The sequence below is a fragment of the Arvicola amphibius genome, chromosome 8 (genome assembly GCF_903992535.2).
Source record: "Arvicola amphibius chromosome 8, mArvAmp1.2, whole genome shotgun sequence".
Classification (NCBI taxonomy): domain Eukaryota; kingdom Metazoa; phylum Chordata; class Mammalia; order Rodentia; family Cricetidae; genus Arvicola; species Arvicola amphibius.
This window is the reverse complement of record NC_052054.1, coordinates 28,248,606-28,268,489: the sequence shown is the minus strand read 5'-3', so window position 1 is coordinate 28,268,489 and position 19,884 is coordinate 28,248,606. Positions and strand designations below refer to the sequence as shown.

Genomic DNA, 19,884 nt, shown 5'->3' with positions numbered 1-19,884 from the left:
ACTTTACGTAACCCTTCCCCCTTTCTTAATAACTTTCTTAATAACCCACTGGGATAACCCAGTTAGACCCGCCTCGTGCACATGGGTGTAGGACCGTCCCCTGGAGCCTGGGCATCCTTCCAGAGAGAACTGGCCCTCTGTTCCCCAGCAGCCATTATTTGATAGCAGCTCTCAGTTAGAAATGGGCCTCATGAGCCCCCTGCTGTTTGAGCTGCCCTGCTCTCTGTCCTGCTCTGGGCAGGTCTTAGTAGGCAGCACAGCTGCATGAGTCCATGAGTACAACAGCTCTCATGTTCAGAGGACACTGTCTGACAGCAGCCCTTCCCTCCTCCAGCTCCGGCTGTCTTCCCACCCCTTCTTCCTGTGTGCTCTGAACTTTGTAGGAGGGGCTAATGTAAGAGGGTCTCCTGTCTGGGACTCAGCAATCCATGGTTACATGTTCTCTAATCCATAGTCACGTGTTCCCTGCACTTGGGTTGTCAGTTTCCCTGACAACCAGCAGCTACTGCAGAAGTAAGAATAAGCTCTTTTATGTTTGTAATAATGATCTTATATGGACAGGTTTTATTAGTAGAAAAATACTTTTTTTTCTGTATTTCAGATTTTTCTGAGACCGAATTAAGGTAAATGTGGTAAAAGTACTTTGAAAACTGTAAAGTAGTATCTGGGTATAGTTAGGGGTTGGATTGTGATCCCCATTACCACACAAAGCTGGGCGTGGTGGCCCATGTCTGCAGTCTCAGCGCTTCAGGGAGGTGGAAGCAGAAGGATCAGGAGTTAAGATGATCTTTAACTTCTGAACAAACTAGAGGCTGGCCTAGGCTGCAGGAGACCCTCCTCCACCAAATGCAGTTATATATCTATGTATAGCTACTAAAATCAGATCAAGCCCATGATTAAGCTCTGTAGCAGAGTGCTTTCTCAGAATGCATGAGGCCCTTCAATCCCTAGGATTCCACACTAAATGTAAATAAGTGAAAGCCCACACACAGCAGTGTTAGTAAAACAGATACTCATCAAATACAATTTGCAATGACAGCCGGGCAGTGGTGGCGCACGTCTTTAATCCCAGCACTCGGGAGGCAGAGGCAGGCAGATCTCTGTGAGTTCAAGGCCAGCCTGGTTCCAGAGCTAGTTCCAGGACAGGCCCCAAAGCTACAGAGAAACCCTGTCTCAAAACCCCACCCCCCCAAACAAAACAAAACAAAAAAACCAAAACCAAAAAACCTCCAAAACCCAACAACACAAAAAAGAAACAAACAAACAAACAAAAAATGCAATGACAGTCAATAGGTTGTTTATCATTTATGTTGATGCTGCCGCCTGATAAACTGGTTACATCTCATGACAGAAGTTACTTAGGGAAAATAGGTGTAATTCAGTTTCATGGTGGCAAGGTAGTTGGCTTGGACTTGGTCTAGGATTATGGGAGCGTGCAGAGCAGCTTACTCATATTGCCTGGATTGGTGACAAGTGAACCCACTCATAGTCCCCACGTCTATGCTTGTAGCTCAAAATTCAACAGCGAGTCCCATGTCCAAAAGATTGTACAACCTCTCAAAACAGTGGCAACACACTTCAAATGAACGAGCTGTCAGGGATATTTCCTATTTAAACTGGGACACTGAGCTTAAAATTTACATTTTTATCCTTGGTATAATTTTTCATGAGCTATGATATATAAATAACATTAAATTATTTAAAAATTTATATTTAGCATTTAAGTGATTATTTTGCCGAGAGTACATGAATATCAAATGTATTAATATAATGGGCAAATTCTATAGTTATTGTCTGTCTATATACTGCCACACACTGCAGTCCCTTATATTTGTAGAGTTATGTTTAGGTAGCTCCTAAGAATTTATATTTATTTTTTTTTCCAAATAGCAACATTTAGGAGTACATGTTATAAATTATTTCTATAGAACTTGTGGGATTTTCTTTGGAGAATGGAAAAATTAAAATTTTGCTATAAATGAATACTTGAAAGGTCAAAATAAGTACACAAGGCCCGGGAAGGCCCGTTTTTAAGTGACAGAGCCTCAGCTGGTTTGGGGGCGACTCATGGAGCAGCCGCTGTGACTACACCTGACTTCTGTCTTCTGCAGTTTTCGCCATTTGATGCTTCGGTGCTGGCCTCTTGTTCCTACGACTTCACCGTAAGGTACTGAGATTTTTAAATACGTTTTGTGTGCAATATCAAGTAGCATTTGTATTTGGGTAACTTTTCTGAGGTGGTGGATTGCATTATTAACAATGTACTTTTCCTGCCTTTTCCTCTTAGCTAGTCACTCTGTAAGCCACATCCCCTTGTCCCGTGTGCTGTAAAGTCTGCTGGGTTTGTGTGAGGACACTAAGCGTTGAACTTAACCAGCCTTGTTGCCTTAACCCCCAGAGCTCCTCTCCTCTCCTTCTCAGCCGGTGTTTGATCTGGCAGGGTTCTTATGGCTGTCTTCATGCAGTGTGTCCCTCTGATGGAACAGATTAAATTGGTACCTTGAGAGAAAGTACATGCCTCTAACTTGTCTTTCTGGAAGGAGCCTGTGTAAGAATGCAGACAAACGGGCTGGAGAGATGGCTCAGCAGTTAGAGCAATGGCTACTTTTCTAGAGGATCCAGGTTCAATTCCCAGTACCCACATGGCAACTCACACCTGTCTATAGTTACAGTTCCAGGTCTTCTGATGCCCTCACAAGACATACATGCAGGAAAAATACCAATGGACATAAAATAAAAATAAGTTGCAAATATTGAAAAAAAAAGGAATGCAGACAAACTGGGGAATAGAATCACACTCTAGCCAGGATGAGGTGGAGAGTGTTGTTTTGTTGTTTGGTCTTGCCTCATGTACCCACTCTGTGAATTCCATGTGCAGCTAAGGATGACTTTGCACTCCTAATTCTTTTACCCCCACCTCCCTGATGCTGGGATTGAAGGCATGAGCCACCACATCCAGCCACATTAAAGTAGTAAGGCATGATTGCAGAGTTTTTAGTTTGTGGTGATAGTGGACTTTTTAGAAGAAAGCACCAATGGACAGGAGAAAAAACTTGTCTCTTGCTTGCCATCTACCCCAGTCAGGCTGGAACTGTGGAGCTATAGGTCACCTGGGAACTGAACTCAGGACCTCTGGTAAACTAGCCAGTGCTCTTAACCTCTGAGTCATCTCTCCAGTTCCCAAAACTTAATTTTTTAAGATACATATTTTGGCAAGAAAAATATGATAAGAATTTAATGCTGTTAATATCAAACTGTGTGTACTCATGTTATAAATGATGTCTCTCTTAACCTAGCATTATCAATGCTTCAATCCTTTTCAGTTACCAAACTGTATAGATGTTGTAATGGTTTGAATGAGAACAGCCACCATGGGCTAGTATGTTTGAATACTTGGTCCCTAGTTGGTGGCCTGCCTGCCTGCCTAATGCCGTGCTTCTGGCCAGGACGGTCGTGTCCTCCAACCCTCTGGAATTGTAAGCCCCCAATTCAGTGCTTTCTTTTATAAGTTGCCTTGGTCTTGGTATATTAGCACAGCAATAGATAAGTAACCAAGACAAATGTATACAGCCTTAAAAGTCACAGATATTTATATGTCTGTTATTATCTGTCAGGCATTGTAATGGACAGATTGAAGTAAATGGCTAAGGAAATATATATTTACTTAAAATTTTTAATTATTTTGTTTTTAACTTTTCTTGTTGATGTGATTGATGTGATGAAATACAAGACAAGATACAATCTCAGGGAAGAAAGATGAGTTCGTTTACAGTTAGAGGTAGCAGCAGGAAAGCGGGCAGCTGCTCACATTGTGTCTACCTACACTCAGGAAGCAGGGACAGGACAGGAAGTTCCTGGGGCTAAAAGACCTTAAGGCCTGCCCTTGCAGTCCTTGGTCCAGTGAGGTTCCACTTCAAGGCCCATCCCCAGCTGGGGTCCAAGTGTTCAGAAACATGAGTCTAAAGAGGACAGTTTACATTCAAATCCTGGCAGGAGATGATAAAATGGTAGGTTTGGAGAGGAGAAGCAGGCTTAAGCCCGTCAGTTTTGCTTGTATAGTAAGAGAGATGTAGTCACAAATACAGATAGAGAATAATCGAAGACATACTTGTAGAATCATTGGGGCTTGGTGTATACTTGGGTGTCCTCATAATGGAGGCAGGCCATTATAGTCTACTAGCCATGTAAACTTCAGCAGGTTACCAGATAGTACATCTCCAACATGGAGATGATAGGACATGCAACCTGAGATTGTTGTGATGACCCAGTGAGCTAACATACACAAATGCTGGCACACTAGGTGCTGCCTACTGTCCTGTTATTGTCAGCCTTAATGGCATAATTGGCGGTGACAGAAGACCGTCTGTCTCTTTGGACGTAAAGCCCATTTCAGCTCTCATCTTCAAAGGTGAAGTAGTCACTTTTACTTTAGAGCAAGGAAAGCCATCTACACTCAGCCCTTTGTTGCTCTCTTCCCCTTGTAGTTGGGAGAGAAGTAAAACCCGGGGTAGGAAGTTACAGAGAGCCAGTCCCGTCCCTCCACATCCCTTACTCTTCGGAGAAATTCTTGAACACTCTCTGTGTAGACATCTCTAATGCAGTGGCTATGTGGACCTTTGAGTAGTTGACTTGAGGTGAAAGGGCTGCCTCCTCCACTCGCTAGACACTGGTTAAAGGGAATGATGCCTCCTTTGTAGACATGTTTAGAGGATTTGATGAGGTAGTACCCAAAATGTTCTCGGCACATGAGTGTCTGAAAAATAGCAGATGTTCTAAATTAGATGCTAATAGTAATAAGGTTCCTATTTTAAAATGTAAGTACCTCAGGGAGACTTGAGGTGTTAATCATTCATGCTTTACCTAGCATTATATTAATAAGATAATTATATTGCTCAAAGCCACCGAGGAGCCATGTGAGTAGGAATTTTTATTGCACTGTGAAGGTGAGAGAAAAGTGAACCTAGCAGGATGGCTCTGTGGGAACCAGAACAGGGCTCACCATGCAGCAGTGAATAGGGGCAGCATTCTATTCAGATCCATAGCTAAGAGGCCACTTCTGTGTTTCATACTATTTATGTTTGTTCTCTAAATTGCTAGATATTATGTACATTTTTATTAAAGAATCTTTATGGAGACAGCATGATATAATAGAAAAAGAGTTTGCAATCCTAGAATTTTGTTATATCTTTCATATGTATATGTAAACTATATACATTCTATATACTTAATTATATACTTATACTTATACTTAGTTACTAATATTACATATTTAATGTTTATTTGGTATACTTAAGCTATATATTCAGTTATTTAATATATAACTTTAATTGAGTTATATTTAATCTCTTATGTGGTTCATATCCCTCAGCCTTTATTTATTCCATAATGTTTTTATGACATTTAAGTATTGTTAAATAGAAGCTGTACACATAGTATCCAGCATTAACCAGACAGCCAATTAATTTTAGTTTTCTTTTTTAAAATTTGTACTTATATAATACCATTTCACTATAAAAATATGTTCTAATATTTATGATTAGCAAAATCAATGATGCTCAAGGCACAATGCCTGAAATTTAGTTTTAAATGAGTTAACAAAAATATTATATATACACACATACCACATATATATATAGAGAGAGAGGAAGCTAAACAAATGTGGTAAATTTTTAATAGTTGGTGAACTAGAAGAAGTATATGGCATTCGTTATATCTGTCTTGGAATTTTTGGGTGGATTGGTAATTTTCAAAATAAAAACACTCAAGGAAAAGTAAAATATTTACTCATGCTAAATATGATACTAAAATGTTTCTTATGCCTTTTAATAGTATGACATGATATTTAATTTGGAGTAAGATAAGGATCGGTTATTTTACTGCATAGCAGGGAAATGATATTTAATTGTATTGTGCTAACTTAGAATCTGGACAAAAACGCATTACCTACCAAATCCCTTTAATTGTTGTCACGTTCACTCATGGGACCTGCCTGTCTACCGTCAGTCTCAGCTCTGGTGTGGTTGATGGGCTTTTGATCCTTGTGTTTATTAGCAGAGATTTCCGCAGGCAGATACTTCTCCTTTCCCCCATCCCCTAAAAAAAGGTCAGCCAAAGTCAACAGATAGTATAGCTGAATATGTACTCTGTCTCGCAGACCTTTCCTCTCAGCTCTGCCTAGCCCCTTACCCACAAAAAAGGTCAGTGAAAGCAAACAGAGAAATGTAGCTGAGCTGCAGCGTGTAGCTTCTGATGGCTGTCTAATTAAGATGGCTTCTAATTCCTCACATGGCTAATGGTATGATGTTAACTGTTAACCTTTGCAAGGTCTGTGATTGAATTAATAAAATGATCAAATATGTGTCTAAATGCTACACCTTCAAGATATGCTAAACATAAAGATCTCTGCCAGCTGGGCACACTTTTCTGTGTTCCAGCAGAGTTTGATACATTTCTCTGATATAAGTAGGCTATCTCAATATAGTTGTCTTTGGCTTTCTTCTTAAGAAGGATATCTGTTCCCATATTTGTTTAATTCTTGCAAGAATACTTCAGTGTTAAATGTATTTTGTGTTAACAGAGCATATTGTTTGATTCCAGGATAGGATTTGTGTAATTTATTGTTTGTCTCTAGTAATTGGAATATGCTAAATAAATGTTTACAAATGTAAGTGAATTTAAATTAGATGGAAATTGACGACAACTCTGGTTATTCTGATTATAAAAGCCCAGAAACATAATTTCACTTTAGTTATGTTTGAAGTAGTCATTAAGAAAATGGCACTTAATACACAGCATCCTGTGTGAATGGGAAAATGTTTTTAAGGACAAATGGGTTGTTTTTATTGTGTTTAAGTTAGGGCTGGTGTCCCCATCAATAAGGTACAGTGGCATGCAGATAGTTTCAGTTTGTTCTACAACTACAAAGTAACATGTCATATCCTCTACGTTGCTATTTACTTCCCATATGGCAGGTACAAATCCTGTGTCAATTATTGCCACTTGGAAAGTTCTTTTCATGAGGTGAACTGTAACTTGGTAAATTAAATGCTAAGTAAAACAATTAAAGTGATTTTCTATAAAACGAGAGAACAAACATTGGTAAAGAAGAACTTGTGAGTCTTCTGATTTTAAGTGCCCTGATTTTTAAGAACAGAACATTTTCAGAATCAACCCATGTGCCTGTCTAATCCATAGCCTAATGCAAACACATGAATAGACGGAACAGGAGCGAGGGATTAAGCCTTGCTTCAGTGCAGTGTGAGGCATTGCTTTGAACTCTGAATTGTGGTGATTAGTTCCAGTGGAAATTTTATGGATTTTGACAGCTAATTTGCATTATATTTTTAAGAGTTCTGTTGTGTAGTTTCATTAAGGCACTGAAATAAATTTGGTTGTGTATATTTTCTCTTAAGGATGTGTTACGTTGTCTCATTCTGTAGTGGGAAGTAAAAGACTATCTGAAAATGAAAAAGAAAAGGTGCAGTAAATTCTGAGTATATTATTTAGAAAGATAAAGTCAGAAGCAAGGATGAGAAGAATTGAGAGTGATTGCCTATGCAACGAGGATGGAAGGGCTGCACAGGAGACGGCTGCACCGTTAGGGACCTCATCTGTCTGTTACGGTTTTTAAGAGGTATGGCGGTAGCTGAGCAGAAAATCTTGGTCTTTCCTCCTGCTCACTGTTTGCACAAGAGTGAGCCTGTTTGCTCAGATCAGCTGGGTTCTACACGTCAGCTGGTCATAGTTTAATATGCCCTGAGAACTAAGGGGTAAATAGTTCACCCTTTAGGTCTATTCTGAAACCCTAGTCTAGAATATGGATTCCATTTAATGGAATGAACTATAAAGAGACTGTAAACACCAGTTGTTTATCTGTTTTCAACTTGCATTCAGCAGTTCTTGTCTTTCTATTATGTAGGCATGTGTGTACCTGCATGTGCACATGGGTGTCGACCAGAAACCCTTACAGTTAGTGGAAAGGGGGACAAGCGTGCAGAGGGAGGACCCAAGGTTACTTTACTCTGAATACAAGCTCCTGCTTTCAGCCTCTTTGGGGCTGATTTTCTTTCTTTTTGTCACACGTTCACGTCCTGTCTGCTTTTTCTGTTTCTCTCTCTGGCTCTGTCTATCTCCTCTGGCTCCTCTCTCATCTCTGTCTGTCTCCTCTGTCTCCTCCTCCATCTCTGTCTCTGCCTTCTCCAGCATCTCTGTCTGGCTCCTCTTCCATTTTCCTCCCCTATCTCTGTTTATCTCCTCTGTCTCCTTCTCCATCTCTGTATGGCTCCTCCTCCTGTTTCCTCCCTCATCTCTGTATGGCTCCTCCTGTTTCCTCCCCCATCTCTGTCTGGCTCCCCTGTCTCCTCCTTATCTCTGTGCCCAGTGTCTGCAGAGTAGAGAGCTAAGGTGAGAAAGGAGACTGACTATACGCTGTGCAGACAGCCTACACCTTATAGCCCTGGTGGATGAATTTATAACTATTTAGTTTCAGAATGAGGACATTGAGTATTTCATGTGGTAGAGCTAGGAAGCGGTCAGAACACTGCTGGACAGTGGCTATGAGTTTAATGAATTTAATGAGTTTACTATCTAGATGTGATGCTCTAAGAACACGTGCTCAACAGCATCATCTGCTTGTTATGCAGAATTCTCATTAGCCCTGGTCCCCATGTTCCCATAGTAGTTAACAGTCCACATGTACATAGGCAGTTCTTATGACATTATTGATCAAGATACTGATGTTGATACTATTTTGTAAGAAGTTTTTCCAACTTTATTCCTTTTTACTAGAATCTTTATTTAAAACTGAGTCACAAAAAAGGTTTCATGATTCTTTATTCTGATAAACAATGAACTCTATGGAAACTTTCTCTTTTACCTCCTCTTGCTGAGAGGTGGTGTTCTTGATATTTCATCCTGCATGCCTGTGGATCGCAGCCATGAGTACTCCCAGAGCCAGCCTTCCCTCAGCCTAATGGTTTTCTTTAATTTGTCAAGTACTCTAGGCTGCCTGCTGTGTGCTTTCTGGGCTTGGTGCTTACTGTGATGAACCGGTGCCTGCCTCTTGAAAATATTGATCTGATTAAAGTTTTAATTGAACTATTATAATTCATTCATTTTGATAGAAAAGCTAGGTCTAGAATTTTTATTGTTTCACCTTGAACGTTTGTAAACATGGTGTAGCTTCTGGATATTTGTGGCTTTTTAAAAGTCATTTTTGAAAACTGTTAAGTAGTTTTCCAAAATTAACCACTAATTTATTTTACATTACCAGGCAATTAGAGATTTTCAGTTTTAAACTTGATTTTTGTTACAGTATTAGTTCCAGAAACAAAACAAAACAAAAAGCTAAATAGCTTTCCATTTATGCAAATAAGTAAACATTAGATACTAATAAATGTTTTCGAGTGGGTGAATTTTTCCTCTTTGCAAACTATCTTGCTAGGCTACAATTTTTATTTCTAAGCTCCCCTAAGAGTGATAAGAAAATTAAAATAGTGGCCCATGACTTCACCCTGAGTCCTCGTGGTGGATTTTATGCGCCACTCAACAATCAACTTCTTTCACCACCACGGAGATTTCTAGTTTCCTGACATGCACTCCAAAAAAATGAAATTCGTTTGGTGGCAAAGGAGCTGACTGGTTGAGTCAATGTAAGTTAGGAAGAGACAGCACAGTAGATGGGAGGATGGAATCAGTGCTTACAGGGATACTACAAGAGGAAAGCCATTCCTGAACTCTGTGTCACGGGAGTTCACGTTTATGCTGGCTCATCATCCTTTAGGGTGTTGGTTTGAGTGTAAGTTGTCTGGCTAATGGAGTTCTGGCATGGGCTTTAGCTTATGGGATTTTCTATATAGTTTGAGAAGGTAGGAGGAAACTGAGTTGATGGGAGATACAAGCCTGTTTGAGCCTTTAGAATGTTAATCAAAACTATCCATAGAATCCTAGATGGTGCCTCTATATGATCTCCTGAACCCCTGGATTGTGTAGAGAAGGTCACGGACATGGTGCTAGTAGAATGTACACTTTGGGACTGCTGTTCATTGGGTATGGTGTTAAGGATCACAGGATTTTCCGTGACCTATTCCCCTTAGCTGTGAAATGGACTTTCATCAGTATGTACCTTGAGATATGGATAATGATCAAAAGCAGATGTATGTGTGCATGTGTGTGCATAGGTAGAGGCCAGAGGACAGCTTCATGTGTCTTTCCATAGAAACCACCAACTTTGTTTATTGAGACAAGGTCTGTCAGTGAAACCTGGGTCTCTGAATTAGGCTAGGTTGATTGCATTGAGCCCCTTGTCCATGTCCCCTTGGTGGCTGGATTATAAACACACATTACCATGCTTGGTTTAACATGGTTGCTGGGGATAGGACTCAGATTTTCATTACTGCATGACAAGCTCTTTACCAATAAGGTATCTCCCCAGACCCTCAAAAGCAAGTGTATAAAACAGCACAGAAGCACCATCCAGACTGTGCTAAATGAGCAGTCTTGCTGGAGATAGACTGAATAAAGTGAGAGACTCAGTCTTGGATCATCTTTATGATGATGATGATGATGATGATGATGATGATGATGATGAAGGAGGAGGAGTTAACATGCATTTCATAGTTTTCTAGTAATAATGTAGAGAAAAGAAGCCTTGTCTATAGTTTGCTAAAGTAATTTACTTGAAATAACACTGTTTCTTTACCTGTGGGTCTTTGTCCCTCTCCAGAGTTTTGCTGGAGTTGCAAGAGTTTGAATAAATTCTCACCAGTGGCAACTTCGGGATGGGGACTCTCTCAGTACCATCCTGGGACAGCAGCCTGGGTATCACTTGGGACTTGTTTCTTGCACAAATTCTTGGGCAATTCCAGACCTTTTGAATTTGTGTGTAATAAGTCCTCCAGGTGATTCTGGTGTGAGTTTTAAGTTTGGAAACCACTGGTTTAAAAATCAGTGATTCAGTTGTTGGGTGGTGCTTCTACCCAATATAAAGTCTGGGTTGTATCTTACACAAACCTGGAGGGATGCTACACGCCTACAGCTGGGACTCACTGATTTTTTTTTTGACATTTCTTCTCAGTTGATTTCGGTGTAGCCAATGTTAAGAACCACTGCACTATTGGCTTTTCTCTTCTGCCCAAAATTGCTGTTGGTCTAAGGGGAACTTTATCCTTTATGTATCTGTTGAAGTACATTTGTGAAGCATTGTTTTAAATGGTGGCTCCAAACTTAGTTCCCTAAGTGAGCGTTTCCTGGGTGGCACTAAGTTGGAATTTTTAGGAACAGATTAGAAGGATGTTTCTGTTTTTTGGATGACTGAAGTAATGAATCCATGGTCCATTATTTGGTGATGTATTTGTGAGGTTGGCTTTTGTTATCTATCATGTGCTCAATCTAGACATTGATCTTTCCATTCATTCATGAGTATTCTTGGGGAGGGAGGGCTGTCTGTGGAACATGCACTTTGGTTTTCATTGAACCCCAGGCCTTGTATATGCTAGTTTAGTGCTCTCATGAGCTGCGTACCCAGCCCATGTCAGACACTTTATGCATGCAAGAAATATAAAGAATAAGACTCTGTCCCTCCATTCAATGGGCTTAGAAGCTACCAGAACATGATATATTTGTAAATGAATACAAAGAACCCAGAAACATGGGAATCATTCTTAATTTCTTTGTTCCATAAATCATCTCATTTATTCTATTTAAATATATCTCAAATACATCGCCCCTTTTTTTCATCATTGCTGTCCCCAGATGTGCCCTTGATGCTCATTAGAATACTGATCTCCCTAAACTCACTCGTTTGCAATAAGTCCATTTTTTTTTATTCTGGCCAGAGACATCATTTTCCATTCTTCTTTCCTTCCTTCCTTCCTTCCTTCCTTCCTTCCTTCCTTCCTTCCTTCCTTCCTTCCTTCTTCTCTCCCTCCCTCCTTCCCTTCCTTCTACTTTTTCTTTTTTTCTTATTTTTGACAGGTTTTTTTCTACATAGCCCTGGCTGTCCTGGAATTCACTGTGTATGTTAGGGAAAGCTGCTTGTTCATTTCCGGCTGCCCAGACCATGAAATAATCGCTTAGAAACAATATTATTTGCAGTACTGTTTGGTCAATAGCTTAAGCATATTTCTAGCTTGCTCTTATATCCTAAACTAACACATCTCCATTAATCTATGTATTGCCATGTGGTTGTGGCTTACTGGGTAAAGTTCCATCTGGCAATTGTATCTGGTGGGGCTGCATGCTTCTCTCTGACTCCGCCCTCCTTTTCACAGCATTCAATTTAGTTTTCCCCACCTACCTCTGTTCTGCTAAGCCACTGACTGAAACATTTATTCATTAAGCAATAAAGGCAACACATAGAAAGATGGACTTCCTATAGCATGTGTAGGCCAGGCTAGCCTCAAACTCACAGAGATCTACCTACCTCTACCTCCTGAGTACTGGGATTACATCTGTGCACTTCCATGCCTGGCCCTAGAGACAACTTTTAATGGAAAGTCAACTATACTTTGTACAGATGTCACTGGTAAATAACTGTTTGAGTTATGGGAACCCTCTTTACTATCTTTATAATATTATATTTGTAAATTTAGACTTTCCCTAGGTGGGTGTGGTGGTATATGGTGGTAATCTTGGTTGCTAGGAAATATAGGCAAGAGGATCAGGAGTTCAGGGTCATCCTCATCTGCACAGTGAGTTCAGTGTCAACCTGGGCTACAAAAGGCATCCTGACCCTGTTAGCTTCTTAAGCCACACCTCCCCTTTCCCTGTTCTAGGCTTGGTTCTCTGTTCTTGCCCCTGTCGCCTACTGCCAGGCTCCTACTGACCCAGGCAGAAATGCTCTACTGCATTTTTGCTTTCTACCTGACTAGTCCTCAGCCTTCAGATCCAAGCTCACTGCACCTTACTCTGGCTGTCATTCTTACATTATACTGCATTGTCTTTGGGGAGGAAGGGGCACATGTCATTTTTGCTGCCATATGTGTTTTGCTAGCTTTTGACTTTATTTATTTACTTTATTTTCATTGCTAGAGGTTGGACCCGGACCTCACATCAATGCTAAGTGCATGTTCAACCTCTGAACTAACCTCCTAGTTCTTTGGCAATTAAAACTAAAATGGGGAGCTGTCTATTCCATCTGTCAGTCTATCCCATTGAGATGTGAGCTGCAGGAAGGCTGAGCCATATTCCTTTGGCTTATGGTGCTTAGCATCATAATATACATGTAGTAGGGCCTATAGATTGTTGATAAATTATTAAATGAATAGAAAAGATGTGTGGCATTTTGTGCTCATTGTTCTAGAGACTACTTAGCCATTGTCAACACAAATGGAGGTGATTCAGTAGTGCCATTTAAAATCGTGAAAATACAGCTATAACTAAAATATGGGCAACACACTGAAAATGGCCAAAGCTTGTCTGTGTCTTTTTTTTTTTAAAGTGGAAGCAGAGTCATAAAGAATTGGTAGCTAACTCACAGGATATAGTTGGTCAAGGGAAAGGGTGAGGTTTAAGAATACTTTGTTTTTTACTGATTTCATCTGTGACCTAAACTTAAGAAGTGTTATTATAGATATTTTAGATTACATTTCAGTGAAACAAAGTAGCTTCTGCTTAATTCTTGAAGTAATTTTGATGTTCTATTGAATAGTGCTTTATACTGCTTTGTTGAAGAACTGTGGCGTCAAGGCAAAAAGTAACTTGTAATATGATCTCCAATTTCAATGAAAAATGTTCTACAGTTCTGTCATATTTTAATCATTGGAGTCTTTGTCCAGTATTTACTCCCCATCAGAGAGCCTAAATAGTCAGTGATTTTATCAGCCTAGAGACAAAGGGGCACCAAGTGGTGTATATGCTACACCAAAACAAACATTTCGCTTGAAAACAGTGTGTCTTATCTGCCCAGCTAATGGCGTCTATGGGCTGGCTTCTACCAGAAAAGGGCAGGGCAGCCCCTGATCTGCTGTGGCGAAGCCTTGTGTCCAGGAGAAAGATGCAAGGGAAAAGCAGCTGCTCACATATTGCACAGTGAGGAAACCTGGAGGAACACACACTTGCCTCTCATAACTCACTCTTTTTGGTGGCGCTTGAGTGGAGGTAAGGGTAGCCATTCTGGAAGTGTGCTTACTGAAATACCCACTATGGCTGCTATTACAGGTATTGCTTTTCCTATTGCAGAGGATTGGGGGAAGTAATATGAGTATTTCTTCTGTTATTAAAAATGTCATTTGCAATTTGAAGATAAATTATAGTCTGCTGGCATATTGCCTCGTTTTTTCCCTCAGTTTATTTAGTTTGTGAAATTGACCACTTTTAACAATGTTTTATAATTTATTTATTTATTTTCTATTATTAAAAAATTTCCGCCTTCTCCTCTCTTTTTTCTTACCCCTCACTCTACTCCCCTCCCCCTCCCTCTCCAGTCCCAAGAGCAGTAAGGGTTCCCTGCCCTGTGGGAAGTCCAAGGTCCTCCCCTCTCCATCCAGGTCTAGGAAGGTGAGCATCAAACGAGGCTAGGCTCCCACAAAGCCAGTACATGCAGTAGGATCAAAACCCAGTGCCATTGCCCTTGGCTTCTCAGCTGCCCTCATTGTCTGCCACGTTCAGAGAGTCCGGTTTTATCCCATGCTTTTTCAGTCCCAGTCCAGCTGGCCTTGGTGAGCTCCCATTAGATCAGCCCCACTGTCTCAGTGGGTGGGTGCACCCCTTGCGGTCCTGACTTCCTTGCTCATGTTCTCCCTCCTTCTGCTCCTCATTTGGACCAATGTTTTTAAAATACATTTTAGTGTACAATTTTTTTAAATTGTAGTATTAAGTAGGTGTGCTTTAACTTTCCTGGCTCCTGTTTCCCTCGAGGTTAAGAAAATTGAAACTTCAGAAGTGGAGTTTGGCATAGTATACATGTCATATGATCCCAGCACATAGGAAGTGGGGACAGCATACACACCTATCATGTGATCCCAGCACATAGTGGGGATAGCATACACACCTGTCATATCATCCCAGCACATAGTGGGGATAGCATACACACCTGTCATCCTAGTGCATAGGAAGAAACAGGAGGATCAGGAGTTTAAGGCTAGCCCTAGATATATAGTCAACTCAAGGCTACCCTGGGCTACCTTGTGTCAGAAAACTGAAGAGAAACAAGAAGTAGAAGAGACTAGAAGCCATACTTCTCCATGTTTAGTAAATCCTTCACAGACTCATTTGATGCTGGATTACAATCTTCACTTAATTTTTACCCCAGTGTTTCTCATGTATGCTCTTGAGATTTTTTTTTTTTTTTTTTTTTTTTTTTTTTTTTTTTTTTTTTTTTTTTTTGGTGGTAGCCTGGTTGTTTTGGTGTTTTACTTAGGATTTTTAGTTGTTTTTAAGATTGTAGGAACTTTAACATGTTTTTTTTTTTGTTTGAGGGATTTTGTTTTTTAAATAAATTCACACAGATACATGATAGATAACTCTGCTTTTATGGTGGCTGTGATGAGGTTTAGGACTCAGAGGCCTCTAAGGCCTGTTTACTTGCATGCTGAACATATCTGGATCGCCTTTGTTGAAGTCTCTCAGCCCCTCACACTCGCAGTCATTTGGATGGCTCCACACATGTGCCCTTGGTAGACATTTCCTTTTTCATGAAGCCCACTCTCATTGTCATGCAGCGTTACCTCAAGTGGCTTTCAACAGCTATAACAAATTCTGTTATATTTATATATATTATATTCTGGGAACCTGTTGCTCTTTATTATCTTCGCAAACTTCTAATATAAAAAGCCAATTATTGCAGTAAAATAAAGGTGGTTCGACTTACCCAATCTACTGAAATAAACCTAAATGCGGAGATCAGAGAGCTGAGTACATAGATTATGTCAGTTGACCACTAAAGATCCTTTGAGTGATGCCATTGACAAATGGCAGCTGGTGACACATCTCTGTGGACTGAAGATGTCTTAATAACAGTTTCATTATAAACCATAGTCATATCTATAACTTCCCAACAGAGACTTTCTTACTGAGTGATTGATGAGCAATGTGCTTGTAGATGCAAATTTAGGGCCTGATGTTGTGTTCCTTTCCTGGTGACCACTAGGGAACTCAGCATCCCGAAGTTCCCCCCTTTCAAACACATGTGACTTCGAGGGATGTATTGTTTATTAGTCTCATTGAAGGTTCCAACTTACTTTTCTAACCTTAATTTTCCCTTAACTCATTTTTGTCATGCTAAATGCATATTTTAAAGACCATTATAAATGGTTGGAACATTGTGGATACAACCAAAATCATCTGATTATTGTCTCAAGTAATGCAAATCAATGTGTAACTTGTTTTTAGAAACAAGACTGTACAATTACAAGTTGACTTTTGCTTATATAAACATCATTAAGATTCAGAAAATTTGATCTTGGTGCAATTCACTGTCTAGGAACAAGTATGCAAAAACAAGAAAACTATCATTAGCATTTCTGTGGTCTGTGGCTTCTACCCTCAATTTATTTTTAAAAGGCACATTTTCAGAAGGAAAAATCTCTCCCTAAATATTCTGTAGCTCTCAGTAATCAGATAAATGAGCTATTTGTTCAGTATCTCTCTGGTATCCACACAGGAGATTATCCATAGCAAGAGTCCTTTTCAGAACTTAATAGGGCTAGCGCTGTGTTTATTAGGGAAATAATACCACCAGGTTAAACAAACCGTGACTATTGGTTCTGTATGTTTGCTCTCTTTCAGAGGGACCAGCCCAACCTTCAGCGTGTTCCATGTTGTACATCATTAGAAAAGCTGAATTAGGAGATGATTCCTAGGATTCTGAATGTGCTGTTTTTATAGCTTGTTTAGAATAAATAGAAAGCTGTTAGGCGGATAAAACTTTAGGAAGCTCAAGTACTATTTTATGTATTGAAAATAGAGCATAATTTTCTGAACAACAGAAATCAGAGCTGTATTATGGTAAATATTGTCATTCTCAGTTTACAAAGGAGAAGTAGAATATAAAATATTGGCTTGACTCTGGAAAAGACATTGATGGGGAATCTCTAAGACAGGCTATGCCTGAAAGAGAGTTTCAGCATTTACAGTGGTGTTCACAAGAGGACAGATTCATTTTACAGAAATTGAATTGCTGTTGAAATGTAAATTAAACCTAAGTGCTTTTCATGCTACTTGTTAAGAAATGAAATAGAATTTAAAAATCATGAAATGTTAAGAGTTCATCTGATCCAATATTTGTGTTTTCAGACGTGATTGCTTTTAGAAACACCTATGAAAGAAAGCAGTGTCTCTCATTCCGAACACCTTGGAGAGTTTAACAGCTTCTAAACAAAAACTTTTAAAGCTTCCTTTTTACAAGCTATCACAATGAGAACACAGTAATTTTAAACAAATACTTGGCAGGTGATAATTCTGTTTTGTTCTTTGATCTAATAGAATGGAATACATGCTTTCCTTATTAGATACTTTATGTAAATCAATAGTGGGGCCTGCACTTATGAATTAGTTGAGCCTGTTGTGATAAAAATCTTTCCTGTTCCATATATCTATTTGTTAATAGAAGTGTTTTAGACTCGCATTTTCTTTTTATCTCCTCTCTCTTTTTATTGTTACAGATTCTGGAATTTCTCAAAGTCTGATCCACTTCTGGAAACAGTGGAACATCATACAGAGTTTACTTGTGGTTTAGATTTCAGTCTCCAGAGTCCCACTGAGGTAATGGGTGCAATTTCATGGCTTTTCTATCTGCACAACAATTAACAGCTAGCTCTACACATGGAAAGTGTGGCCCTCACAGTGGCTCTACACATGGAAAGTGTGGCCCTCACAGTGGCTCTACACATGGAAAGTGTGGCCCTCACAGTGGCTCTACATATGGAAAGTGTGGCCCTCACAGTGGCTCTACACATGGAAAGTGTGGCCCTGAGGGTGGCTCCATGTGGAAAGTGTGGCCCTCAGGGAGCACTCACTCAATTAACCCGACCTTTGCACTTCCGTGAGTGCTAAGAGGGTGAGGAAGGGAGCGAGCAGGAAAGTGACCGCCACCCTGGGTGTTTGCCTCCTTTAGTTGTCACAGGCCATCTGTCTTGTCTGTCACTGATGATCTCCGATAATTAAAGGTGGGGAGGGAGAGTCTGATTTCTCTGACGGGAAAAGGAACCTTCCCTCAAAATGCCGTGTCTAAAGTGCTGTAGACTTTCTTTGGCCTGTTCCTGAAGCAGGAGGACAAGGGAAAGATGAAACGGGGTGCTGTGTCCCCAGAGCTTGGAGGGAGTCGGGGGCCTGTGGTGCTGGCTGCAGCACTAAGCTGCAGACAACTGGCAGATGGGTTCTCTGTGGACCCTCCCCAACCTCCACACCCCAGGCCCAACGGTAGGCTTCCGATGGAGAAGAAAGCAGAAATGAAGTTCTGTTTTACTTAATAAACTTTGTATTTTTCCTCTTCTGTCCCCTTGAGAGCTTGAGATATTTTTTCAGAGTTCATTAGAAATCCTATTGTTTTAGCGTGAGGAGTTGTAAGGTCAGGTCAGGACGCCATCTCATGCTGAGGAATGAGGGGCATCGAGCATAGGCTGAAAGGGTGTAGGCCACAAACTGTGATGGGTGGGGCTCGAGGCTGGTAGAAAAGTTTGGCTTTTGTACTGAATTTTAAAGTTAAAAAGAAAATCCCCCTTTTCACCACTGTACACCCAACTTGAAGTAAGTGCCTAGCCATATTTTATTTTAGGAACTTAATGATAGGATTCTAAGTTTAAAATAGTCCCGAGACACTTTCAGACATTTAAGTTACCACTAAAATAATTGTTTTAAACTGACTTAATAACCTATCAAAAAAGAAGGTGGAATGGAATTGTCTTTAGTGTAAATATAATACTCCTTTAATGACCCAGCTCCTTTTCTTTTTTTTTTTTTTTTTTTTTTTTTTTTTTGGTTTTTTCGAGACAGGGTTTCTCTGTGGCTTTGGAGCCTGTCCTGGAACTAGCTCTTGTAGACCAGGCTGGTCTCGAACTCACAGAGATCCACCTGCCTCTGCCTCCCGAGTGCTGGGATTAAAGGCGTGCGCCACCACCGCCCGGCCCCAGCTCCTTTTCTGAGAAACATTATTATTGATATTTTTAAAGACGGTAATTGTGCTGGGTGGTGATTGCGCATGCCTTTAATCCCAGCATTTGGGATGCAGAGGCAGGTGGATCTCTGTGAGCTCAAGGCCAGCCTGGTCTACAAAGCGAGTTCCAGGACAGTCAGGGCTTCACAGAGAAACCCTGTCTTGAAAAGACAGAAATAAAGGTAATTGCAGTTACTTGCTATTCTAATTTTGAAAAGGCCGTAATATACCATTGAAACGAAGCAATACCAAAGGATCAGATACAAATGTACATTGAATATCCATTGTTACCTAGTTTTATTTCCTGTTCTCTGTGAGACCCAGGCCAGGACCGTGGTGGCATCGGCAGCTCCTCTGTGTCCTTGTTGTGGTGGCTCCTCACATCTGCCTGGAAAGATCTCTCATAGACCAGGTTATTAAAAGCGACAGGAGGTTTATTAATCAACCACAACAATAAGATTTTATTGCAAAGCCATCTATTCTCTGTAACCTGGCAATTGACATGTGTCAATAACCTTTGATTAACCAAATTCCATTTATATTAAGGAAGTATCGTTCCTGTTGAGAGCAGCTAGGAGTGGAGAAGCAGGATCTTTAACTTGTAACCCACAGTTCAGATGTGCCGGACATGAGACCCTAGAAACAGAAGTGCCTGTTTCTCTCTCTCCCTCCCTCACCACCCCCCTCATTTTAACATTTCTCTTGCTGGTTAAACCACTCTACAGTTCATGGCTTAAAACAATTGTTCTGTTTGCTCACAGGTTTGAGTCAGCCATTTGGGCCCATCAGTTCTT

The 19,884-nt window shown here is 40.3% G+C and overlaps 1 protein-coding gene across 1 annotated transcript in view; it reads left to right on the top strand.

Annotated features, from left to right (window-relative positions):
• The window catches only part of Pex7 (peroxisomal biogenesis factor 7), a 67,341-nt gene that overhangs the window by 34,181 nt on the left and 13,276 nt on the right, over window positions 1–19,884 (top strand). The window contains exons 8-9 of the mRNA XM_038340027.1: window positions 2,112–2,167; window positions 17,601–17,700. Coding sequence (XP_038195955.1) covers window positions 2,112–2,167; window positions 17,601–17,700 — 156 coding nt within the window. The remainder of the gene's footprint in view (window positions 1–2,111; window positions 2,168–17,600; window positions 17,701–19,884) is intronic.